The 26,006-nt window shown below is 68.0% G+C and overlaps 1 protein-coding gene across 8 annotated transcripts in view; it reads right to left on the bottom strand.

Annotated features, from left to right (window-relative positions):
- The window catches only part of CBFA2T3 (CBFA2/RUNX1 partner transcriptional co-repressor 3), a 78,109-nt gene that overhangs the window by 11,528 nt on the left and 40,575 nt on the right, over positions 1-26,006 (bottom strand). For 4 of the 8 annotated variants that reach the window (XM_045987341.1, XM_045987349.1, XM_045987348.1 and 1 more), the window contains exons 2-6: positions 11,168-11,314; positions 8,788-8,865; positions 4,640-4,878; positions 4,467-4,556; positions 522-703 (exon numbers count right to left, since the gene is read on the bottom strand). In XM_045987341.1, coding sequence (XP_045843297.1) covers positions 522-703; positions 4,467-4,556; positions 4,640-4,878; positions 8,788-8,865; positions 11,168-11,314 — 736 coding nt within the window. The other 4 variants (XM_045987346.1, XM_045987343.1, XM_045987347.1 and 1 more) reach the window with 4 other exon arrangements.

Genomic DNA, 26,006 nt, shown 5'->3' with positions numbered 1-26,006 from the left:
ACACCGCGAACCGTGGACAGAAGCCCAGGCAGGAGGGGTGAGAGAGAGACAGGCGCGGGCAGGGAGGAGGAGGAAGAGCCGCAGGCCAGAGACAGAGGCACACGGAGAGAGACGAGGCCCGGCCCAGCCCCCCACTCTCCCTCCCCCCGTGGGGCTCGTGCCAGCTTCCTCTGCCCACTGGTGTCTGGGCTCCTGGGGCCGCGGTCAGGGAGCCCGAGCCTCTGCTGACGGCCTAGGAAGACAGACACGCGTTCTCCAGTGGCCAGACAAGCGTCTGGGACTGTGGCCCGCACGGAGGGCCAGCCCGGCCACCTGGAGACCTCAGGTGCCTGGACGCTCGGGTCCACCTGCAGCCCAAAGCGGAGAGCCAGGCTGTTCCTGGCACACGGACTCCCTCCAGAACACTCCCTGGTCCTCCCAGGGCCCCCCCGAGTTACGGGGATGCCCAGCCCCAGACCCCGTCCCTCTGCGGCCTCCCCAGACCCCGTCCCTCTGCGGCCTCCCTCCCCAGCCCCCCCCACCTGTCAGGGGTCCTCCTCTTGCCATGCTCGTTGGTGTCTAGCAGGAGCTCTGAGGAGTCCACGGGGGAGGAGGCGTTGGCGTCCAGCAGGAGCTGCTCGTGCTGGGCCAGGTACTGGGCGGGGGTCTGCTTGGCGAGGCGGGCACAGTGCACGAGTTCCCTCTGCAGCAAGGGCAGGTTTGCCTGCGGCGGGGAGAGGCGGCGGCGGTCACTGCCGACAGGGGCCAAGGCTCAAGTGTGCTCCGACGTGTGGTCAGGAGGCTGGCAGCCAGCCCTGCTCTGGGACCTCGGGCACACTGCACGAGCTCTCTGCGGCTCCTCCAGCACGGTCTGGGAATGGGGGTGGGCACGGTGATCTGAGGAGTGTGGGGCCCCAACCCCAGATCCTGGACCCCCCGGCTCGGGTTTCCCCACTTCGGCGAGCTTCCTCCCCGGGGGGCATCCGGAGACGGCGCGGAAGGACTCACAAGCAGGGCTCTGCCTTCACCCGCGGGGGCGCACCCAGCGGCTGCTGTGCGGAGGGGACAGCTGAGGCTCCGGGAGGGCAAGGGGGCAGCCTCCCCACAGCAGACCATGAAAGGAGGTGCTGGGCGCCGCGCCCCGCGTGTGCTCCGGACCCCACTGCGCAGCCCTGGCTCTCCTGCCTCCTGAGGTGCCCGGCCCAGCCCACACCCAGCCCGGAACCCAGAGCACACATGGGCCCCTGCACACCCCACTTCTACCATCACCCGCGTCCCCCTCCCGCGATCTTTACAACCATCTGTGGATCTGTGGACACACGTGACCACTTGGTTCCGCGTCTGTGGGTGAGGAAAGCACAGCCCACATCCAGGGTGGGACGCGGGACCCAGGGGCAGTGCCGGCCGCTGCCGCCCCAGGCCTGCTCCCGCCCCTCGCTGGGCTGCATGAGGGCTCCTGCAAGGGCACGGCGGGGGGCAGGGGACAGGCTGGACGGGGGCCCAGTGGTGGGCTTCTTGGGAGAGCCGGCCGCTCCGAGTGTTTGCAAATACACACGATCCCCCACTTTCCCGTGGCATCGCAGAGCAGCCGCCGCCTCCTGGCTTTCCAGCACCCCCATGGGCGCGTCCGGCCAGACCCGACGGCCGCTAGGCCTGTTTTCTATTTGGAGAGCTGAGCGGGGGCCAGCCCGCCATCTGTTGAACACGTTCGGAGCAGGAGCTGGGAAAGGAGGTCCCGGGAGGTCTGAAGACGCCAAACATCCTCCTCTCCCTTCCCCACCCGCCACGGCCTCCCCTCAGCTGGCTCAGCGGGGTGGGGACTGCTGGGGCACCGGCTGGCCGGCTGGTCGCTGTTCAGGCCGTGGAAACATCTGGATTCCTGGCTGGCTGGGGCCAGCTGGGAGCTGGGGCCGCGGGCGGAGGGCCGGCTGGGTGGGGCAGCATCTCCAGCTTCTGGGAAGCCCCACCACATAGGCCTGCACCGTGCCAGGCTAAAACGGGGGTTCAGGGGTCTCGGGGCCCTTGGTGGAGGCAGGGAAAGGGGAGCCCCAGGCCAGAAGAATGAGGGTGGGCTGCGGGGCAGCGGGTCTCACACACGGCTCTGGGGCAGTGGTCCCCATTGTGTTCCCAGGCCCCGGGCACAGGGGAGGCCCAGACACCCGATGTGGACTGGCTGAGCTGGTCACCCGTGAATGCCAGCACCACAGGAAGGCCCTGGACCCCCTTCCTCACAGGCGGGAACCCAGGCCAAAGGGAAACCAACGTGTGCACGGACATGTGCGATCGTGGGCTTGGCTGAGCCGGGACCCCCGTCTCACGAGGGCTTGTGTCGCTTCTGTGGCCTGTCCAGGGCCTTCCTGGATGCCCGCGCGGCCGGGGTGCTGTGGGCCCGGTGATCAGGCCACCCTGCCTCCGCCCTGGGACCCTGGGTGAGACCTTTCACTCGTGTCTCACCCGTAGCGGGGCCGCACGAATCTTCCCCATCTCCAGCCTCGTGTACTCCTGCCCCAGTGAGGGTTACTGTGGGAGAGGCTGGAGACCCCAGCTCTGGGCTCTGACCAGGCCCGCGACAGTTCCTGCCTCTTCGGCAGGCGATAAGGCCCCTGTGACAGCTCGTGCCCCACGGTGGGCCTGGTGGGTGGTAAATCCTTGGGAAGGGGCTCCCCACCTCCAGCCCAGGTCCCAGATGAGAAACCAGGCTCGTGCACCCCCGCAGGGCCGTGTTCGCAAGTGGCTGGGGCTCCCGCTGGCGTGGCGTGGGGGCAGGACCTCGGGGGCGCGGCCTGCAGACGGAACTGGCTGCACCCCGGAGCTTCAGGTCAGGGAGACAGACGCCGTGTCCTCGACCGCGTGCTGGCCCTGAGCCCCCCGGGGGGGGGCGGGACACAGGCACGGAGCGTGGCTGCCTGGTGACCACGAGAGCAGTCTCGGTGTGAGAGCCCCGGGAGCACTTGCAGGGCACCATGGCCAGAAGGGACATAGAGTCAGAGGGCACCGTCACAAGCGGTGCTGGGCCCAGGCATGACCTGCCTGGCACCACACTGAGGGGAGTTTGGGAGGACCCTGTGTGGGGCGGCGGGGCTGGGGGCTGGAGGCCTGGCGGGGCCCAGAGCAGGGGCCCCCGGACGTGCCCTGCTCCTCCAGCAGACAAGGGCAGCTGAACGACTGCGGCATCTGCTGTAAATATTTGATCTGCGGAATAAGCAGGCGCACTGTGTCCCCAAAGACGGGGAGCGTGGAGCCAGCAGCAAGTGGCAGGAGGGGAGGGCAGGGCAGGGCCTCTGGTGAACTGCGAATGACTGGCAGACGGGCCCAGATGCTGGTGCTGCCGCAGGGTGTGGCGGGAGGGCAGGAAGCAGGCGGAGAGGAAGGGTGTGGGGTGGGACCCAGGGTCCCCTTCACAGGGACGGCAGGGACCGCGGTGCCAGCCCAGGGCAGGCCCTGCAAAGGCCTGAGTTTGGCGTCTGCTGGCCCCGAGGCGTCCGGACTGCAGCTCTCTACAGTAGGGACCTGCGAGCCAGGAGTTCCGGCGCCGTCCCCTCGCAGGGCTGCGGTGGGGGGCAGGGGTGCTGGGAAGAGCTTTCTAAACAGGCCTCGTCCACAGACATTTAGGTGCCCGGATGAGGACGCCCCACAGGAAGCGGGCATCTGCCGCCTTCCCAATGGTGAGGGTGACTTCCATGGCACGTTTGCAGAAACCGAGTCCAAGGGGCTGAGCTAGCTTAGCCCAGGCCAACGGCAGCGGCTCTGGGGCGGGGCTCAAAGCCGGGAGCATCTGCCTTCGTCTGCCCTCAAGACCCTGGAAGGCAGCAGCCCTGGCCAGGGCCCACCGCGCTGGTGAGCAGGGCTGGGAGACGGCCGCGCCTGAGCCCTGTGCTCACCAGAGGGGCTCAGAAATGAAGCGTCACGGGTCACATGCATTTGGGAAGCATTTTGCCTCCGCCCTCCCCAGAGACACGAGACCCTCCTGGTGGAGGGAAGGCCCTGAGAAGTCCCGCAAGGAGAAAACGGCCCGGCGGGCTGTAGAGCTATGCTTGTCCTACTTTGTATGCACACGGCTACCCGGCCCCTTGTCACAAGGCAGATTCCGACTCCGGGGCTCTGGGCTGGGGCCCAGGAAGCTGCATGGCTCACGGCCCCCAGCGTTCCTGCTGCAGTCGGCCACCACTACCCTTCCCTGCGCGGAGGCCCTGGTCCGCTGATGGCCCTCGTCCTGACACCACCCGTCCAGCCACCTGTTCCTGCCTCCCACCGAACACAGGAGACACATTCCTGCCTCGGGGCTCCGGGCGTGTAGTCCCCTGTGGTGCGCCTGCCTCCCTCCCTCATCCTCCTCACCCCTGCGGATCTGTAGCCCTGGTTGGGCAGCGCTGCTCCCACACGGGAACCCGTGGGGCGGCCGAGCGTGGCGCCCGGTCACAGCCGGCGGGGAACAGACGTGGGACGGCGTGGGGGCCGCGCCGCTGGGGGACGGGGACGCGGCTCACCTTCAGGAAGGGGATGACGAAGGGACGCAGAGGGAAGTTGGTGGCCTCCTGAAGCTTGGAATGGAACTCCTCGATGGTGAGCGTGGAGTTCTGGGCGAGGAGACACGGCCACGGTCAGCCCGAGCCCCGCGGCACGGCCCCGCCGCCCGCCGCCCACCGCCCGCCCCACTCACCACGAGCCCGAGCACCAGCGTGCGTACGCGCTCCCCGATCTCGGGTGAGATGTCGGAGCCGAACTGCTGCAGGGTGGTGAGGAAACGCTTCAGCTTGCTCAGTTGCCGTGCCCCGCAGGCCGGGGGCAGGTGCTGCGTGGACAGCGAGGCCGTGGACGAGGTGGCCGGGCCATTGCTGAAGCCGCTGGGCGTGGACGGCGCCCCATTGACGGCCGTGGGCGAGTGACCGCCGTTCATCACTGCGGGAGGGAGGGGTCAGCTGAAGAGGACGGCACAGGGGGCCGCGGGGCTGGAGCCCGCAGTGGGGCATGGGGTACTAGACGCCCCTGCAAACGGGCCCAGGTCAGCGGTGGGAGGGGCTGGGCCGGCGTGGCCCCCTGACCGCACCAGGCCTCTGGCCTTGCCCTGGGCTACATGGCCAGGCCCTCCATAGCCGGGGGCGCGCCACATTGCTGCTCAGGGGTCCGCTGGGAGTGGGCAGAGGGGCTTCTCCTCCACGAGGGACCTGTAGACCCCTATCCCCATTCAGGGGATCAGGGGCTCACCGTTCCAGAAAGGCCATGACCCTCCCCTTGGCCACGACAGCCCCAAGCAGTGCCCCATGGCCTCCACAGGCCCCATCACTTGGGCTGATGGGGCTTGTGGGGGCACAGAGGGGCCCAGACACCCTGCACGGGCTGCTGTCGGGCTGCCACCCCGGAGGTGAATGCGCGGGAGCCCCAGGCTCTGCAGGGAGGACAGGCTAGCGCCTGTGCAGACCGGAGGCCGCTGTGATGAGCTGCCATGGTCAGGGGAGTGGCGCCGGGGGTCCCCATGGCCCCGACACTGGGCGCAATGTTCCCGGATGGCGGACACCGGGGGGTCACCGTGCCACGTTCTGGGACAAGACCTCACGCCTCAGCTTTGAGGGACAGAAGGAAAGGCTGAGCCTGAGTCCGGCCTGCGTCCCCGTCCCCTGGCCTCAGGAGCCTGACCTCGACGACCAGGGTCGGCAGAGACGGCAGAGGGCAGGCTGCTGGGGCCCGTGGTGACATTTGGCCGGGGCCCCAGATGTGCAAACCCAGGTGTGCGAGGAGGGCTGACACGTCTGGGCTCCTGAGGCTTGTCTGACACGCCCAGCAGTCACTCACACCTTGCCCCTCGGCCAGCTGCCCAGGCACCTGCTCGGGGCGGCCCCCGTGTTCCTGCACTGAGGCCCCGGGATGCTCACCGGCCCTCTCCTCTGGCGGCCCCTGATCCCCGTGCCCTGACACGTGCCTCTGTTCCCACTCCCGCTCCCCGCCTCAGCATCCTTCACGCCCTCCCCTGCACACGTGTGTGCCCTACACGCAGACATCCCATGTGCTCTCAGGCCCACGTGAACACAGACGTGTGCATACAAGTGGACAGGGACGCTCGTGCACACGCACACACACCTACGCACGGACACACACGTGGACACACGCACACACGCACACACACCCGGTGCCCAGCAGAGGTCCCTCACGCCGCCCCTCACCACCCGCCCTTCCCGCTGGGCTGCGTGCAAAGCCTGAGCCAGGGAGTTGGGGGGGCGCGGTCAGCTCAAGGCCCCTGCTCCTTCGGGACAGACAGTCTCGGGGCTCTGGCCCCTCCAGGGACCTCTGGCTGAGGCCCGGCAGCCGGCGAGCATGAGACGGGGGGCAGGAGCTCCTTTCTGGGGGCCGCGGTGGGGATGCCGCCAGCGTCCCTCTCTGTGAGGCGGCTTCTCCCGAGCGCCCAACACGTCCGCCGGCCGGGGCCACGGGGTGGGGGTCCTGCTCCGGACCGCGGCTGCTCTCCCCGTCCTCACCGGGCCCGGCAGCATCCTCCGCAGATGCTCTCGGCCTCATCTGGCCTGGAGGCCCACATGCCACCACCTCCCCGGCCTCGGCCTTCCCCTGGCTGTGGCTTTCCCGGGTCCTCGTCACCTCCTCCACCTGCTCTGCAGGCCTGGGGGGCACGGCTCCCCCGTGCCCCTGCCCGCCCCCACAAGCCCGCTAGCAACCCGGAGGCTGCTGCTGGTGGCTTGGCCCCACGGACACTGCCCGCCCCTCCCGCCACGCCGGCCTCCTCCCCCAGACCCGCTGGCCAGAGACACGCACAAACATGACTCCGTGAGTCCCCGAGTGGGCCAGGAGGTGCCCAGTCCACAGGGGGCCATGACCACGCACACCCCATGCACTTCCCCAGAATGCCTGCCCCCCGCGGGTTGAGCCCCGCACACCATAGGCCACTCAGCGGCAGACAGACCCGGCCTTGCCCTTGTGGCTGGGAGGGGGCATCCTGCCCGCGGCCTCACCTCTGCCTGGGAGGTGCGAGTGCGGGGCCTGGACTCTGTTTCTTCATTTGCAAGTGGCCCTTGGCCTGAACCGGAGGACGGGTGTCAGTCCCCTTCCACTCCACGGTTCCCTGGGTTATGGCCTCGGCTGTCCTACCACCGGGAGCAGCTGGAAGGCTTGGCCCCGATTGCTCTCCCGTGTCGGGGGCCACGCGTCAATAACGGGGCCGCCGCTCCGTAGGAGTCTGGAAGGCACTGCCCGGCTGGCACGTGCCGCCTCCTGTCCCCAGACGGGGCCTGCGCTCTCGCGTCAGCCACCCCCTCCCCAGGAGGCACCCGCAGTCCGAGCCCGTTCGCCCACTGGTCTGAATTGCCTCAGGGCACCTTCCGGGGCCTCGAGGGGACACACCAGCCCCGAGCATCTCCTTATTCGCGGCTTCTCCCGCTCTGCGATGGAGCGTGAACGCCGCACGCAGGCAGGGCGCATTCCGGCCCTCGCCCTCTCCGAGGTGCTGTCCGGAGGACCTTCCGGAAGAGCAGGGGTCCCCACGGCTGGGCCCATTTTCCCTCTCCCTGGTGGGCTCCAGCTGATGCCTGGGTCAAGGGTGATGACGGCCGCCGGCCATCCCCGCGCCCAGGCCAGGAGAGGGCTCTGCTGGCCCAGGGAGCTCGCCGCCCCAGGGGCCCGATTCCTCGCAGCAGAGCCGGGCCGTCACCCGGGGTCTGGAGCTTCCCGAGGCCTCCGAGACCAGCGGCTTTCTCTACCTCCTGGGCTCCCACGCGGCCCGGCCTGGACCTGACCTCCCTGCAGCTCTCTTACCAGCTTGCCCTCGGCGCCTGGGTCTTCCCGGTGGCCTGCGTGCCCTCACTCGCCTGTGTTCCCTCCCGCGGGCTGCCGGGCAGTCTCAGCAACTTGCTAACGCGACGCCGAAAATAACCCCCGGCCACAAGCGCTTTCGTTCCCACAACAGGTGTGTTACTAAGTTAGACCGCACACGTGTCCCCGGCTGGGGTTCGGGGGCACACGCGAGCACCCCTTGGCTCCCCCGGCCCTGGGGCTTGGGCGGGGGTCGCGCTGGGACATGGAACCCACAAGCAGCCCCTCCCCTGTCAGCACCGCGGCTCCTGGGACACGCTGGGCCCCCTGAGGCCGGGCACAGCACGTGACGACACAGCAAGGACCACGGCCTCGTGGGACGTGAACAATGCAGGACCGTGTGGCCACCACCTGATCACAGCCCGGGGGCTCCGCGGGGCCACCCCGGGCCAAGCTGGGGCCTGACCTGAGCGCGGCCCTTAAGTGTTTCCTGCCACGGGCGTCCGCAGGATCCCACGACTGCGGCAGAAACATCCACGGGCGACCCAGCGCCCAGCGTGTCCCAGGCCCCGTGGGAGACCAGCCGCACCTCACGGCTCCCTGTCACCGCCCGTGGCACTGGGCGCTGGGCTGACGACCGTCTCACAGGTGGAGAAGCCGGGGTGGTGCCAGCCGCGGGGGGCTGGGCGCTGGGGCCGAGCGACCGACTTGCTGTTGACAGTCAGGATCTCACAGACCCTACGGGAGCTGGACCTGCCTTATTCTCCCTGTCCTGTGGCTCGAGAAAGGGGAGCCCAGAGAGGCCGCCCACCAGCCCAGTGCCACACAGCTTGTGAGCGCGGGGCTGTGGACGCGGGACTGACTCGGGGCGCTACGCTCTGCCCTCCTGCCCCTGCCCCTGCCCCCCTCCTGTCCAAGGGAGGCACGGCTCGCGAACACAGCAGACGCAGTGATAAGGGGGTGCAGGCGTGGGGGGCGCTGCTGTGGCCTTCCCAGGGCAGAGCGTGCTGGACAAGGACCTCCCAGGGCCACGGTTTTTGTTATTTTACTTACAGAGACAGACCATAGACCATTTTAAGCAGCCATGAAAACGGCCGTGGGGCAAGGACATCGTGGGCCCGTCCTCTCGATCTGTAAGCAAAATAAGAAAAACACGCTGTCAGGAAAGAGCAGGCCGGGGGTGTTCGGGGGGGGCAAGGCCACCTCCGAGGGCGCCCGCAGTCCGCCCCTCCCCTCTGCCTCTCCCTGCAGCTCTGGGGCGGGGACTCTGTCACCGCCTGGGTCAGTCCATTCTCTCCTCTGGTCTCACTTCCTCCACCGTGAATTAATGGGGTCGTACTGGGGGTCTCAGGGCCATTTCTCGTGGGACCTTCAGAGCTCGGCCAGCACTGTGTCATCTCCTTTGGCATGGGTGGGACACTAGGCTCCTGAAAAGCTCTCTTCCTGGAAGGCGTCCAGTGACCCTGCTTGGCGCCGTCCTCCAGGGACCCAGAGCCCAAGCTGATAGGGCATGAGGTCTGTTGGCACACAAGCCAGTTCGAAAACAAGGCCCAGCCCTGAGCCGCCGTGCAGGGGAAGCACCAGCAGGCAGAGATATGATCTGTCCCAGCTGGAGTTAGTCGGCACGAGGCACGGCAAGATGGGCCGGACCACTGTAGACAGGCACAGAGCCCCCCGTCACAGGGGGTAATCAAGGAAGGACGGGCCTCTGAGGGTATCCCGAGCCATCTTAGCCATCCTGACCACTGCCACAGACATACCGCAGCTTCCACTCCAGGATGAATCTGTGCCCAGATGCTCATCAGGCAAGGAAAACCACAGCCCTCAGGCCATGGCTCCCAGGCCCCCGCCCCCAGCAGCCAGGGCCACGGTGCAGTTAACCAGGGCTTTCAGGGAGTTCCACGGATGAGGGCACAGCACAGGCCCCTTGGAGGTGGCCAGGTGCCCAGAAACACACCCCAGCAGCCCGGTGACATTCAAGTGCCAGCCACCAGCCTCTCAAGACCTCCACGCTCCAGATGGCACCAGAAATGCGAGCCCATGGTGTCCTGGGGTGTGTGGGGGACCGAACGGCCGGGAGGGACCCTGAGCTACCCATAGGACCCACCCCTGTCCCCAATCTGGAACATCCGGTTCCCAGGCCAGTGCTTTTGGGAACATGGGTCCTGGACCGAGAAGGAAAGTAGGCCGAGGGCAACGTGCCTGCCACACTTGGGCAGCCGGCTCCCAGCCCTCGGTCCTGCGGCAGGCGGCCCGCTGCCTTCTCTGCCGGAACCGGACACTGGAGTGTGGGTCGTTTTGGCCTGTGTCTTGGGAGCTCCTAGTGGCGGTTAAAGCCAGAGTCCTACGGACAAGGGGCCAAGCCCGGCCTCAAACTTGGGTTGCCTGACCACCGAAAGCAGCACCTTTCTCCAGATGTAGGCTGAGTCACAGCCAGGCCCCCAGGGACCCTGGCTGCCCGGCCTCGGATGAGAGGGGAGGAAGGAGCTGAGCCCTGCCATGTGGCCTGGACTCTGGGCAGACAGGGGGTGTCTGAGGAAGCCATGCCCACCACCATACTGAGGCACTCGAGGCTCCCTTCCCAGAGACGAGCTTCGCTTGGATTTCAAACGTGGGGAAGCGTTCCCCAGGTGTGGGGCTGCCTGGCCTCTGGATGTGGGGGCAAAGATGCCATGAGGATTCTCTCCACTGCCCACCAGAAATGCTTAGGACACACCGCTAAGCCCCCAGTCTTGAGGGGCATGGGATACCACACCCCATCGGCCAATTCCCCCATCGGCCCAAGGCTAACGTCTCCTTCCCAAACACTCAGGACCCCAAAGTCACGGAGTCACCGAATTTTCTGGCTCGAAGCAACAGGTCCGCAGTGGTGTTTGTGGACTGTGGAAGGCTTCCCCGTGACGCCGTGTGTGCCCCGAGGCTGAGCCCGGATCAGCCCTGGGCCAGAGAGATGCTGGCCTGCCCTGCCGTCCCTGGCAGCTACGGGCTCCGGCTGACCTGGGTCCTGAGCAAGCCCCACCCCACGGCAGCTGCAGAGCCCCTCTGACGGACCCCGGCCCTCGAGAAAGCCGCTGTGCGCTAGTAGGGATCTCCCGTCCCTCTCTGAGCCCCACGTGTGGCAGCTCTGACACAGCACTCCCCGGGTGAGAACTTGCGCTAACTCACTTGTCCTCACCGCGGTTCCGTGAGGCAGGCGCGGGGCCAGCCTGCGTCGGGGCGGAGGACTCCAGGTCCAGAGAGCTCTAGTCGCTCGCCCCAGGCCAAACAGCCACGAAGCAGGAGGACCAGGATGTGAACCTCAGGCTGCGGTTGGGACCGTCCCTCTCAAGGGCCCAGCGGAGGGCGTTTATGGGTTCGGGCTGGCGGTGCCCCCATCACCCGCCGGACCAGCCTCACACAGCCCCGCCCACCGGTGCCCGGCCCTGGTACTCACTTGCATGCGGTGCGAAGGACGGGAGCCGGGTGGCCCCCTGGGATGCGGCGGGCGGAGGGGGCAGCATGCCGGGGGGTGTGGACCGAAGCTGCGTCTTCACCTCGGCCGGCGAGTCAGGCATCGTTACTGTCTCGTCCCTCCTGTCCGCTGCGGGGGGCCACGGGGAGGGCAGAAAGAGAGAGGCAGGGTGAGCGGGCTGACGGGATGCGAGGGACCCACGCCGGGTGTGGACAGGCGCCGCTGGTTCCCCGGGGGGCGTCCGGCTCTGCGCGCAGCCGGGGCCAGTCCCAGGCCCCACTGGGCAGCAGATAAGCCTCCGCTGTGCTCCCAGGGGCCGACGTCCCACCCACCTGGGCCCAGAGGGCGGGCGCGGGGCTGCCGTTTCAGGCGGGCTGGAAGGTGGCGCTGGGAGAAGTCGGGGGCAGTCGGAACGGGACTGGGGTCCCTCGGGGGCTGTTTCTGGGGGGCTGGGTGGACCCCCCTGCAGATCAGGGGGCGGGTGGCACCCCCACCCCCACCCCCGGCAGCGGCCAGTAGACACGGCCTCCGACCGCCGTGTCCGACGCCGCAGGCCTGGGGAGGCCGAGCACCGGTCTCCCTCACGAGCTCCCTGGTGCGGGGCTGCAGGTGGGTCCCCCACTCCGGGGGAACCATGGCTCCCATGGCCCTGACAGCTCTCAGGCGTCACGTCTCAGCACGGTGGGGGGGTCCTTCCTGGGGCAGGCCCTCTGCGGTGAGCCCCTGGCAGCCTGGGTGGTTCCTGGGCCCGACTAGGCCACGGACACAGTCAATTTCACCCGGTTCCAGGCCTGGTCACTCGATACGTGGCCCACGGTGGGTCACGTGCCCCTGATGCTGTCAACACGGTGCCTGTGGAGCCGCGCCGTACCAGGGCCTGGGGTGCCCTGAACCTGGGGCCCCCACAAAGCAGGGCCTGCAGGGAAAGGCCTCCGGGTGAAGCTGACCAGCCGTAGGAAGCCCGAGCCAGCTGCCAGCCATCTCCGTAGCTGGAGGATGGCAGGCCCTGGGCCTCCCTCTCTGTCTTGACTTGGGTCAGCCAGCGCCCGGGCCGGGCGAAACACCACAGCAGACTGGCTGGGACGTGGGGCGGCCCAGCGGCTCGAGGCCGTCACGGTGGGCGTCCTCTGCCTGCTGTGAAGGACAGCCCGTGCTGCCCCAGGCGCTGCCCCGAGTTCACCCTGCTAACACCGGGGGGTCTTGCCAGGGGCCCAGGCGGCCCACCTGTTAGCTGTCCCTGTGTGACTGCACCTCGCCTGTCCTCCGCGTCACCCCGTTCTCTCCCAGGGCCCCCGCAGGCCCAGGACGCACACGTGGAAACGGGCGGGCAGCCTCCGTGGCTGGAGACGGATCACGCCGACAGATGGCATTACTGTCTCCCCCCCACCACCGTACAGATGCCCCTTGTCCACCCGCCCGGCGGGCTCTGACAGCCCTCTGCGCTCTGGGCCCCGCGGGCTGGCCGTGAGGACGCCCCTCCCTGCTAGGCCCCCCGGGGCAGGGAAGCAGCCGGTCATTAGCAGCCCCCGGGCCATGCCGCACCTGCTGTCCTCAGCCACAGCCGCTGTCCTCCCTCCTGCCAGGCGCCCTGCCCCCCTGCAGCCCGCCTGTCAGGGAGCTGACGGCTGGGCACGCGTGCGCCGCAGCTGCGGGCGCCCATCACCGCCGGGCCTGGATGCACGCCGGCCGCCGGCCCCTGGTGACAACCAAAGAAGGCAAACGTGGCCGGCCCCTGTGAGCCCTGGGCCACCCTTGCAGGGTGCAGACGTGGCCCAGCCGGCCCTGGGAAGGACCGGGCACCCCGGGACAGGCAGTCCCCCGGGGCCGACCTGGGGGGTGTGTTTTAGACACGGGGGCCCTTCCCCGCTCGGGGCTTCATCCCGGCCCGGCCACTGAGGACGAGCCGCGTGGAAAGGGCGAAGGGAGCCTGACATGTCCACCGCCCGCTCCTTCCACCGCCGGCGGGGGGACGGCGGGTGCCACGGGCCAACGTAGCAGGGTCCTCTGAGAAGCCGGTTGGCGGACACACTGCGCCCAGGGCCGCCCGCTGAGCCCCAAGGAGGGAACCAGCCGTGCCCACTGGCGCCCGTGGCCTCCCGCGGCGGAAAGGGAAGGTGAGGCCGCCCGTCTCCGGAGCAGACACACCCGCTCCCGGCTTGCTGTGCCCCGAGCGTCGCAGCTCCCGGTTCTGGCGGTCCCAGGCATCGAGCGGCGCCGTGTCTGCTGTGGCCACTCAGCGGGGGCGGGGCGCCTCCATGGGGGCCGTGGGTCTGCGAGCCGCGTGTCCTCCCTGCACCCTGTTCTCCCAGAGGCTGCGGCGGCGGGTGCGGACCGAGGCTGCAGGCGTAGAGTGGGGGCGGCCCCACGCCCCAGGGGCACCGTGTGGGACCTCCCGAGGCCCTTGTGTCTTGGGTTGTGGCTCTGTGGCTCCCTGGCTGCGCCTCCCGAGTCTTTCCCTGTGGAGGGGCAGCGCCTGGGCACGCGCTCGAGGAAACCTGGCAGAGATTCCGGAAGGACTGGGCGCCCAGCCCCTGCTCTGGAGGCTGCCCTCAGCGCAGACCCCCCCCCCCCCAGAGAATGACGAAGGCTGTCCGGGGAGGGCAGAGGCGGCGACGGTGACAGGAACAGCGTTCCCGAGGCGGGAAGGCTCAGAGGGCTCGGGAGTCTTGGCGAGAAGCACGTGGGCAGGGGCCCCGGGATGGAGGGTCCGCGGGGTCGGGCCGGCACGTCCACGCCGCTGCCCCACACCCGTCCACACTGCTCCTGGGGCTGCTCACCGCTCCAGGCTGCCCTCCTGCCCCTCCCCCGGCACGCACAGCGCCCCGCCTGGCACGCTCCTTCCTTCTTGGCGGTTCAGCTCTGGCTTCATGTCCTCCGCTGAGGTACCCCCACACGGGGGCCCCTCGCCCTCGGGGACGTCGGTCCTCTCTGGGGTGCCCCTGCCTCCTGACCTCCCTGTTTGCGGGGGCACATGGGGCCGGGCGTCCAGAAGGCCGGCTGTGCGCACAGCAGGAGCAGGACGGGGGCCGGACGGGGCTCTGAAGGTATCTCCCTGCGTGGGGGCCGCGGGGGGCTGGCGGGGCCGGAGGGGCTGGCCAGGCGGGGGCAGCGGGGCGGGTGCACTCGGCGCGGGCTCGGAGGGAGCTGGATGCCCGCCCCAGGACGAGTACCCGCCTCTGCGAGCTCAGCGCCTCGCTTCTCCCTCGAAGCCCGCGCGCGGCCCAGCTCCCCGGTGTGGGGGACGCGTCCAAGGCGCCGGAGGGAGAAACGCGCTTCGCAGAGGCCTGGTGCTCTCCAGGGTCACACCATGGGCGGCGTGGGCTACGGTCACCCTCGCCACCTATCGTCTCCTCCCCGTCCCCAAGCCCCAGGCCCACAGCCCGCGCAGCCCGACTGGCCCACAGGCCCTGCAGCCTGGGGAAAACGGTAACGAGCTGCCGGATGGGGAGGCCTTGTATCCCCAGCACTGGCTCCAAGGGCTGCTCTCCGGCCCCCCTGATACCCCCGCAAGGCTCGGACTCCCCGCAGGTCACACGGGCTGGTGGCCAGCATGGGGCTGTCTGGGTAGGACCCCAGAGCCAGCGGGAGCAGGAGCTGGCTGGGCTCAGGCTGTGGGGGAGCCGGAGAAGGGTCCCTCCGTCAGAGGCTGGGTGCCAGGAGCTGGTGAGGGGACGGTCCTGCTTCCTGCCGAGGCTGTGGGCGAGGGTTGGCTCTGCTCCCTGGCTAGGCCAGAACCCGCCTGGAGAGCCCGGGTGGGCCCCGGGAGGCTGCCTCACCGCCATGCTCTGCACACAGTATCTGGTAGAAGCGGGGTTCCGCAGACAAACTGCCTTTACGGAGCTCTGTTTAGGCAGACCAGGTCAAGCCTTACCATGTTAATATTAATAATAAGGGTATCAGCGGCCCCCCCGTGGGCTTGTCTATCCCTCAGACCAGGAAGCGGGCAGCGACCCCGAGGACGGGTTTTTATTAGGAATCCCACACGGCAGACTAGTTACCACGCTCATGTGTCCTGTGCCCAGCGTCCCCGTCCCCTTGCCCAGCAGCTCAGGCCCCTTGGCAGCAAGGGTGAAGGCACCCTGGTTCTCTCCACGCGACCCGCCAGGCGCAGCCGCGTGCGTGCAGGAGCTGTAGCCGAGTGAGGGGCCAGTCGCGTGGCTGGAGGGAAGCCCAGATGCGGCAGCGGGGACGCTCAGCCCCGTCCCCTGATGCCGGGAGTCCCCACCAGCCATCCTGGAGCCCGAGCAGGGTCTCAGCCAGAGCGGCAGCCTGGGGGGTGGGGACAGCCAGGGGAGTGCCGGGCCCCCACCCCGCGGTCTTGGCTCCGAGGTAGGCAGACGGGAAGTGAGGGGCCCGTAGCCAGGGAGCTCCAACGTACATGGAAGAGAATATTCCTTACGGGAAGGGCCCAGCCCACTGGCTTGTGCGACCCTCCCACGGCCCTCGGAGGCTGACGGCGCTGCTCTGCTCTCTCTGGGAGGGGAGACCAAGGCTCAGAGCGGCCTGCTGGGCTCATGCGGCTGAGTGGAGAGCCAGCGGGGAGCCGGGCCTCTCTCCCACCCGCCCACAGCCCCGAGGCCTGCAGGTGCCTGCCCACCCCGTCCGTCGCCCCGAGGGGGCCTTCTCTGTGGCAGGCCCCGCCCGGCCTCCTGGAGCGCTGAGGGCTGCGAGCGCTGGGCCGCCGGCGTGCTGGTGTACATCTGGGTGGGCGGGAGGCGAGTCAGGTCCAGGCGTCCCCGTGAGCAGGGGAGCCAGAGGGGTCCCTATGCCCAGCCTTGCCTCCTCCCCTTGAGAACGCTCCCAGCCCTCGGCCCGCATGCCCCGGGCCGGTGGGAGACCCTGCGTCTTTCCCAGACGGCGTAGCCGGTCTCCAGCTGACTGTCCCTCATCTGTCCGCAGAGGAAGCAGCTCTCCAAGGCCAGGCGGAGCCGGTGGGAAAGAACATGGAATGTGCCGGAACAAGCCACCTCATCCATCACTGTCCCTGTCGGCCTGTGGTTCCCAGCCCGCCCAGCTTGGCTGAGAACTGGCCACAGCCCAGAGCTCCCCGCCCTGGGGTTCTAGAACCTTCTGCTGCCCGCCTCCAGTCTGCAAAGCGGCCAGAAATAACAAGGTCCTGCTTTGATCATGCAGGGTCTGATCTGCTGGTACCTCTACTGACCCGTGCAAAGGCCGTGGGAACGCAGGAAGCTGAGCAGGTCACCGGCCTCAGGCCCTTTGCACAGGAAGGGGTGGGCACCGACAGCAGGTCCCGGAGCGCCGGTGATAAAGTCCTGACTGGGTGCCGGGCCTGTGCCAAGGCCTCCCGCTGTTCAGCTCAGCTCACCCGGCAACAAGCCTACGAGGCGGGCACAGGAGGAAACCCAGACGCAAACCCAGGCCGTCTGGCCCCAGGAGCCACTCTGTCCGTGGGGCTTTAGGGTGCCGGGGCCCTGCTCTGGGGTCTGCTGTCCTGGGATGGACACAGCCCTTCCCCAGACCCCTCTCCTGGGGCTGACAAGCAGGCAGGGGTTCCTGAGGCCTGTGCGAGGCTGGGGGGCCCCAGACCCGGCCTCAGAAGCACCAGAGCAGCAGGGCTCTGGGAGTGCGGAGCCGGGGCCTGCCCTCCTCTGTAAAGGGCAGAACACGGGCTCGAGCAGGGAGTCTGGACACCACGCTGCCCTCAGCCTCCGTGTCCGCACCTGTACACGGGGGTGGGGAGTGAGCACGAAGCGTGCACAGGGACCCCTGAGAATCGCTGAGGCTGAGGAGACCACGTCTCCGATGGTGCCCAACTGGGCTCCTGGCTGTCACCCAGTCGTCACACCTTCCTTCCAGGAACACAAGGAAGAGAAAGCCCCCTTCGAGGTCGCCTGGCCAAGGCCAGTCTCCCTGTGCACACCACACCCCTGTGACACAGTGACCCTGTCTTCCCTATCCCTCAAGAGGGGAGGGAGCAGGGGCAGAGCCAGGAGCAGGACCTGTCTCTGAATGCCCAGCTTCTGCCCTCAGCCGGGTAGCAGGCCAAAACCCGTAACACCCCAGCCAAGGTAAACCCACGCACTTGGCTTTCTCGGGAACCAGAGGGGCAAGCTGGTCCTTCTAAGACATATTTCCTAAGCCTGCCCCTCAGCCAGGACCCTGAGCGTGCTCACGGGGTCCTCTGTGCCTGGCCTGTCCCTTCTCTGCCCTTGTCTCCCATACCCTCCCCTCATCCAGCCTACTCAGCCACCCCTACCTCCGGGCTTTTGCACAGACCATTCCCTGTGCTGGGGATTCCCTCCCCAGATTCCGTTATGGCCTGCTCACATCCTCTGCGTTTCTGCCCCAGGGCGACCTTCTCTTGTACAAGCGAGTGCTTAGAACAGTGCTGGGCACACAGTAGGTGTTCAATAAATCCTCACTGTGCAAAAGGCAGGACGATCCAGGGAGGCACAGTTCACTGAGAGCAGCCTGCCCGGTGTCACGGGCTCCCTTCTACACATGTGAGTCCCGACTCCACCTCGCCGGCCCAGTGGGGCTGGCCAGAGATCGGGGGTGGGGAGGGGACCTCTGCCCCAGCAGGCTGGTGTCAGCTGTCCGCACTCGGCCCACCTGCCCCGCAGGGAGAGCCCGTGGGTGCATCGGGAGGTGTGGTGGGGGTGCACACCGCCGCTGTGTCCCGGCACGCAGCATCCCGCTCGGGTCGGGTAACTCCAGAGGGAAGAGCCGCGACCTGTTCCCTGCAGACGCTCCTGGCCCCCGCTGTGGGCAGCCTGGGCCCGCAGTGGGGGTGGATCAGCCCGTCGCAAGCCCATCCGCTGCCCGTCCAGGCCCCGCCCGGGCTTCCAGGGTCCCGGACTGACGGCGGCTCACCTCCCTCCCCCCGAAGCCCTCGAGGAAAGCCGTCACCCCCTCGACACCGAGGACACCGAGGCCCAGACAACGGACACAGCAGGGGAGGCACCCCGCGGGGACCCAGGGTCCAGGCTGATGCGGCTCCCCACCTCCTTCCCCATCGGGTCCAAACCATGGTGTGGCCTGCGGGGAGACCCACGACCCTCCCCAAGCTGCCCGCCCAGCCTCGGTCCCTCCATACCCCTCCATCCCAGGCATGGTCTCCTGGGGGGCAAAGCCCTGCCCAGCCGGGCTGTGCTGCCCACGGACAGGACAAGGACAGCGAGGGCGGGGCTTCGTCCGACCCCCCTCCCAACAGCTCCCCACACGGCGGGTCTGAAGCCGCCCGGACCAGCCTGACGCCGAGCTCCGGCAGATGAGACACCGCGATGCGTCTGAAGGGAAACCGGGCGGAGGGCCCCTGGCGAGGCCACGGCTGCTCCATGCACTCCCCGAGGGCAGGCCCTGCCAGACGGTGGCCCGGCCTGTGAGGGTCCGAGCAGCGGCCACAGTTGGGGAGCCCTCCCAAGGGCTCAGTGCCGCTGGGGTCTCGTGTCCGTGAGCGAGGGGCTCGTGAGAGAGCCAGGCCGAGGCAGGGGCCACGGGCCGTGGGGGAAGAGCTCCCCCCGCGGTCCCCACCCTAACCCGAACCCACCAGCGACACACAGACCCCCCGGGAGGCCGCTGAGCTCAGGGTGGGTCCCGGGCCAGAGCGGCTAGCCGGCCGGGCACCCCGGGTGCGGGGTGCAGAGAGCAGGAGCCCAGACCTCTGAGACGCGGCCCTGTCCCCGCAGCGGACCCTCCCTCACAGCTGCCCTGGGCGGCCTGAACTTGGCCTGACCAGCGTCTCCTCTGGCCGCAGGTCTCTCAGGGGCCTCCCTGACTGGTGGCGAACTTCCTGGGGCCTCCCATGGCACGCGTGCGACCAAGAGGAACACTGAAGCCCCAGGAAGAGACACATTCTGGAAGGTCTGAGCAGTGACGGACGGTGGGGGGCACCAGGCTGGGGTGACGGGGCTGGGGGGCTGCTTGCCTTCTGGGCAAGCCCAGGACAGCGGCTGACCCTCCATGTGCGGACGGGCGGGTCTGACCAGGAGGCTGACCGAGGCCGGTGTCAGGCGGGAGGCTTGTCTCTGACCCACAGCAAAGCGACATGGGGCGTTCGGTGGTTGCAGCCCTGACGAGTCCCAGGCTCTCCCCGCGTCTGCTTCCCAGCAGGCGTCCGCCACCCGATGAAGTCACAAGACAAAGACACAGGATTCCTGCTTCCCTCCGCAGGGTGGGGTGAGCCTCCCTGCCGGCCAGCATGTTCCTCCGGAGCCTCCCGCCAGGCTCTCGAGGCCGTTCCCCTGGCTGCCAGTCTGCCTGCTCCCGTCCTGCCCACTGCTCCGCGCTGAGCCCCCAGAATGCCTGTTCCCAGGGCCCCGCGACCCCCTGGGGCTGTGGGGCTGGTGGCAAAGGTCACGGGTCACCACGGTGACAAAAATGGGCCAGGTGCGGGAGAGTGGGGTTCCCCTCTGGCTCCGCAAACAACCCTGAACTCGGGAAGACGACCCCAGCATGTCTCTGAGCCTCGGTTTACCCGCTGGTAAAATGGGGCCTCTAAGTCCCGCTTCTGGGGCGGGGGCGGTCTTGGGTGAGGAACCCAGGCGGGCTTCTCAAGGCGGCAAGCCCGCCATGGCTCCTCCAGGCCCGTCTCCGTGTCCTGGCTGGAACATCAGTGACTTTTCTAATCTGGGCCTCGGTCTCCGCACCTGTGATGCAGGGAGGGCAGAGCCCACCGCGAAGGGTCGCAGCAGGTGACCCCGGGAAAGCGTCCAGCGCCCGTGGACTGGGCACGCGTTCAACAAGCCACCCACCTGCCCGCTCTGAATCTAAACCGGCTCCCTTTTGCCAAGAGCTGCCCCTGTGCCCGGCTCCGAAGCCGTCTGTCACTCAGCTCCTCCCGAAGAGGCCAGCAGGTGTTGCTAGAGCTCCAGGGTAGAGCGGGGGAAACGGGGGCACAGAGCGGCCACGTCGCCTGCCCCGGGTCACACAGCCAGCACACAGCAGATGGGTCCAGCTCGAAGGCTGACGTCCGCACCGGCCGGCAGAGGAGCTCGTCCCCTCCCGTGCATGTGCGCAGAGCCCACCCACAGGGCCGACGGCGAGCCTCTGTCCAAGGGTGAGGGGTCCGCAGGAGAGTGTCAAGGCATAGCGAAGCCCCTCACAGCCACAGAGGGGACACCCTGTGTAGCCGCCGGGCTGCTGACATCCCCTCGGCAGTGACAGGGAGACGGTCAGCTTGGGAGGACGGGTCCCTTCCGTCACCCAGATCAACACAACAGGCCAGACGAAGCGCTCACCTGCAGTCTCTTCCAGCCCGGCCCGGCTACGAGGCCCCAGGCTGAGAGACCTCATCCCAGACACACCAGGCCTCCCAGCATCTCCGGAAAGCAGGCACTTCTACACTGTCCAGGTGGACCTGGTCTCCTCGAGACCTGGGAGGACGGGGCACGACTGTCCCCTCCTTGTTGTAGGCCCCAATGGGTGGCAGGCAGACGGGCAGACGGAGGCTCTCTCCATGACTCCTGACTTGGGCTCCTTCCTCCTTCCTTCCTGTCTAGCATTCCCGTCCTGCCGCAGGGCCTTTGCACCCGCTGGACCACGACCCCAGATCTTCACAGGGCTGGCTCCTTCTCATTAGGCAGGTCTGGTTCAGCTGTCCCTCCTCAGAGAAGCCTTCCCCGACACCCAGGCCAGAGGCGCCCCATGGCACGTGCCCTCCGTCGCCTGCCTTCCCTTCCCCTGGAGCACTGGTCTGCACCTACACTCATGTGCTGGTCCCCCCTCTGGTCTTTCCGTGCACCGCTAACCCCCAGAGGGAGCCCGGAACAGTGCCGGACACTTGCCAGGTCTCCAGCAGACTTTGAAGCTTTACTGACTGGCCTGTGAGAGGGAGCGTCCCCACCTGCTGCGTGTGGGCCACGGGGTTTGCGTGTGGGGCATGGGGGCTGTGGTGTGGAGCACGGGGAATGGGGTGTGGGGCACGGAGATGGGGTGTGGGGCACGGCGTTGCTGTGTACGACAGAGCGAGGGAGCCATCTCCCCAGATAGCCACGTGTCCCAACACAGACGAATCTCACCACAGCGGAGCCACGGACGCTGGAGTCACAGACGCCAGAGCCACGACCCACATACCAGGCAACGCTATTTTCACGAAGTTCGGCAACAGGCCAAGGGGCATCCGACTCTTAACGTGGGAGTCAGGACCCTGGTCCCTCTGGTGGAGAGCCCGAGAGGGGCCCGGACTGGCGCAGGCCAGGCAACCTTCGTGACCAGGCACACTTTGGGAGTCCAAGTCGTGGACTCTGTGTGTGCCGCTAACTGCAGAGACGAGCCCGTGGAGCCCACTCTGATGGACGGGACGGGGACCCACGCACACAGAGGGGACAAGCACACGCGGTTCTATCTTGAAAACAAACTCATGCGCAGAAGAACGACCAGACACGAAGGTGACCGTGGCTCCCGGGTCGAAAGCAGTTCAGACCCAGCACGCTCCCTGCCTCTGTTTTCCGGAAGGGCGCAGGTGTTCCGCGGGGCCACACAGCTCCGAGCTCCGACCCACTGCAGGAGCCTCAGACAAGCCTCGGACAAGCGGGAGAGGCGAGACCTTCTCAGCCCCGAGCCCTGCGGACGGTCCTGCATCCCAGGCTTTCCAGCATCCCAGCGGCCAGCACAAAGTTAAAAGGCAGGGGACGGGGAGAGCGCAGAGCCGCTGGAATGAGAATCTCCCGTGCTCTCCCGCTCGCGGAAGGGCCGGAACACGATCCAGATGCCGGCCCGCTGGCCCTGCGGCACACAAAGGAAGCACATTCCTCGCCCAGCTGCCGGGGCTGTGCCGCCAAGAGCAGCCCCCAAGAGCCGTGGGGGAGGCGCCCTGCCATCTGGCCGCCCGCTGCGGGGAGGGGCAGTGGGAGGAAGGGGTGCCCTCCTTGCCCCGCGCTGGTCCTAGAGCTCTGGGAATCCCCTCCCGTCCCCCCACGCACGCCTGCCTCCAGGGGGAAGCGCCCCTCTGCGCGCTGGCGCAGCCCCCCGAGTGTGATTGGGCTGTGAGGAGTGTGGTGGCACGGCTGCCTGGGTGGGTGGGCGTATGGTGGGCGGACGGACGGACGGACGACGAGTGGACGGGGGGGTGGGTGGCTGGTGGCCGGTGGCGGGGTCCGGGGACGTCAGGAGCCAGGCTGCCCTCTGGGGTTGGGGGTCGGGCCGGGCACACAGCGGGCTGGGGTGTCAGTGTCGGAGGAGCTTCTGGGGGCAGGCGGAGTCGCCGCCGGAGCCAGATGGCCGTGGGGTCGGCACGTGGGGAAAGGCTCTGGGCACGGGGACGGAAGCCCGATGGCGGGGGGACCGCCAGCAAGCACAGGGCTGCGTCCCGTCTGCCGGGGCGCGCGCGGGAAGGCAGGTCTGCGGCGGGTCTGGAAAACCCCGGGGTGAGGACTCTGCCTGCGGGGAGGCTTCAGGGACCCCGAAGTGTTCTCGTGAGTTTAAAAATGAGCAAACGGGTTGCATGACCACCTTGAACTCACCAAAGGAAAGCTGCCCAAACCGAAAATAACGGAGCTGCCCGCGTGAACAGCAAGTAAGGAGGGACGGGCGCCCTCCCCGCGCCCTGACAGCCTCTCTCCCGTCGGGCAGGTGCGTGTCCTGGCAGGCCCGGCCGCACACGGCGGCCTCGTCCACGCGTGGCCGTGCGGACCTGCTTCACCTGCCGCTGCACACAGGAGGCGGAGGTGCAGACTGGCCTGAGGCACCGGCCACGGCGGCCCCCCGGAGCCTCCCGGTCTCCCCTGGGGGGTGCAGACCCCGTGCCCTGCCGACGCCACCCGAGCGGCCCCAGGAGACACCGCGTGAGCAGAGGCTGAAACAGCAGAGGCCACAGAGAGGAGGCGCTAGGCCGGCCGGGGCGTGGGGAGGCTGGAGGCTGCCCCCACGGGTGCGAGGACAGCCTGCCCACAGGTTCGCCCGAGCTGCGGTGAGCCGGCCCCACGGTGTGGCCTTGAAGCACCTGTCGGCCCGGGGCAGGGGCAGGGGCAGAGCTGCGTCTCTCTCGCCCCATGCAGGAGCAGAGGAAGACCCGCTGCCCGGGGACAGCAGCCCAGGGCTCCAGCGGCTCCGACCCCCAATGTCAGAGGGTGGGCCTCTTGCCTCCGCTGTCACGGGGGGAGGGGGCTGCTGGCAGAGTTCCCACCTCCTCCGGCGGAGCCCCTGGGAAGGCAGGAGGGCTGCCCCGGTGTGTCTCAGCTCCCAGCACCTGGGCCCTCACTGCCCGCACTCCCAGATGCTCAGAGAGGGGCAGGTTCTGACGCCAGGTCACACAGCAGTGGAGAAGGGCTTGGGTCCCCTGCTCACCCCCTCCAATATCCATGGCCGTGGTTGACTTCATGCTTTCGGCTCCGTCACGGGGGAGAGGCCTGGAGGCAGGGTGGCCTCACACCACGTCCAGGAGGGAGGGAAGACAGCCGGTGTCAGGGCGCCTGCTGGTTGCGCTCCTTGGACGTCCTGAGCTGGGAGTTCTGGGAAACTATCTTTCCAGGGTCCTCTCCCTGCTGGATTCTGGAACATTCTGTCTTCTTGCCCTCAGAACCATCAAAATGCCCCCAATAGTCCAGGTGTGCGTTGCCCAAAAGGCACAGTCCAGACTCCTGCCATGCAGGTGTGGCCAATGGCCTCGGGGTTTCACACACCCCTTCCCAGGGCCAAGATCTTCCCGAGCGTTCTCGCAGGCCTCTGGCCAAGCCCTCCCAGCTGCCCCGCTGTCTTCGCCTCTTCCGCTGTCTGCCTCGTGCCCAGGGTGTGCCTGCGCCAGGAACCAGAGGGGCGGATGTCGGCAGGTAGGGGACCCCTGCTCCCGCAACGCTCCACCAGCAAGGACACTGGGCGAGGAAAGGGGTTCCCCCCGCTCCGGGAAGCAGCCTCTGTGGCCAGTCCTCGTGGAGCCCTCCAGATAGTGCCGGACACGCCGGTGTACGCGGAATCCCGCGAGTGTTTACGAGGGAGAGACGAGCACGGCCACCCCCAGGCCACCCCGTGCGACGCCCAGATCTTCCCCGCTGGGGCCGCGGCCTCTTCTCCAGAGACGACCAGGAGGCCGCGCTCAGGCTGCAGGGCTCAGCCCCCCGCACACCTGCCCCGGGGCTGATTCACTCTGCTTCGGAGAGTCAGCGGGGACCCAAGCAAACACGAGCACCGATCCAGTCTGCCACAGCCGCCAGGCATACAGTAAGCGCCAACTTAGGACCAACCTACGAACAGGCAACTCCCCGAACCTTTAGCACACTGGCTCCTCTGTCCTGCCCTCGACCCCGAGGGGAGGAGAACGGGGTGGTCGGCACCCTGGCCGCTGTCCCCCCAGCCCACGCGGGGCCCACGACCTATCCCCCTTCTTCCTGAGAGCGCCTGTGACCGTGGAAGGTTCTAGAACTGTGCCTCCCAGGCACCATGAGCAAGGGGGCCGTGTGACGCGGACCTGACCCTGGACTCTCGCTTCGTGTTCCCAAACGCGGCGCAGGCTCCCCCGTCGGAGGCACAGCCCCACCCCCAGGGCGTGGCCGCGGAAACCGCAGGTGCCAAGGGAGGCCCTGCCCTCCCCACCTGGCGGGGAGCCCCACCAGCTGCCCCCGTTCTGCCAGGATGCCGGGGTCCCCTGCGCCCCAGAGCCACCCAGGGAGGCGCCACTGGGGGCCGGTGTCCCCACGACCCGGGAACAACACCTCCTTTCTGTGAATTGAAAGAAAACAGGCTCGTGTGGAAACCCTTAAACAGATGTTTCCTCCTGGCGGGGGCCTCCCGCGCCGGCCTCGCTCCAGGCGGCCGCTCGCTCTCACGCCGAGGCACAGGGAGACCCAGCGACGGCAATTCTCTTTAGGAAGGGGGAGGAAAATATTTTTAAAAATGTGTTTTACAAGCCTGGCTTTGCCATTGTTTATGTAAACAGGTAAATTGTTTCCTGCCTCAATTAAAAACATCTGCCACATAAATGAATACCAATTAACTCATCCTGTTTTTAATTACTCTGTTAATTACACGCAGGCAGCAGAAAGGACGGCTGGGAGCGGGGAAGCCGAGCGCCGCCCCTCCTCCAGCTTGGCACGGAGCCGGCGTGTGTCTGGCTCCTGGTGGAGGAGGGCGGCGGGGGGCGGTGGCACGGTGCCAGCCGGGATTCCCTGATCCGGCCGGGAGAGTGGGCACCGCTTCCCGGGGCCCCCCGCTCCCAGCAGGGAAGGTGCAGCCCCCTCCTGCATGCCCTGTGTCCCCACCACCCTGCTGCCACCGGGCCGCCTGCAGCCCCAGGACTCCGCCTTGTCACCGGACAGGAACGGTGGGTTTCAGGGCGTCCCCTCCCATCCTGGCCCTACTTTGCTGGGGATGGAGGCCTGGACCCCCCGCAGGAAGGCCTGGCTCGGGAGATCGGAGGGAGCCGCTGCTTAAGGACACTTGTCTTAAGCCCTGGTTGCTGGAGCTCGTAGCCCGCTTGGCGTCGTCTCGCAGGGGGCTCTGCCCGGACCCCTCCCAGCCCGGCCTACCATCCCCGTCCACAGCCAACACCACAGTGTGTGATCGCACAGCCTCTGTCCCGTCCAGCCCAGCGTGTGCTGCAGGTGACCATCGAGGACACACGACACCGCATTGTCATGGAGGCTCAGGAGGGCATGGCCTGCTCCAGGTCCTGCGGCTCACGCCTGTGCGGGGCCTGCATCCCACAGTCACGCCCTGGCTGTCTCCGTCCTGGGTCATCTCGGGGTCCCCACTCACCCAGAATGGAGCACCCCACCCCCTCAATGCGTGTGGCTGTGGAAGGCCGGCCCCAGCCCTTCTGCTGGGGTTTCTGGTTTGTGGATGCCAAGAGGGTCAGGGCTGCTGGCTCTCAGAGCCTGTCCAGGCTGGGGGGCCCGAAGGTCTCCGCCCACATGCCGAGTCCAGCCAC

The sequence above is a fragment of the Meles meles genome, chromosome 19 (genome assembly GCF_922984935.1).
Source record: "Meles meles chromosome 19, mMelMel3.1 paternal haplotype, whole genome shotgun sequence".
NCBI lineage: Eukaryota > Metazoa > Chordata > Mammalia > Carnivora > Mustelidae > Meles > Meles meles.
Note: the sequence above shows the minus strand (reverse complement) of the source record. Positions and strands in the feature narration are given on the sequence as shown.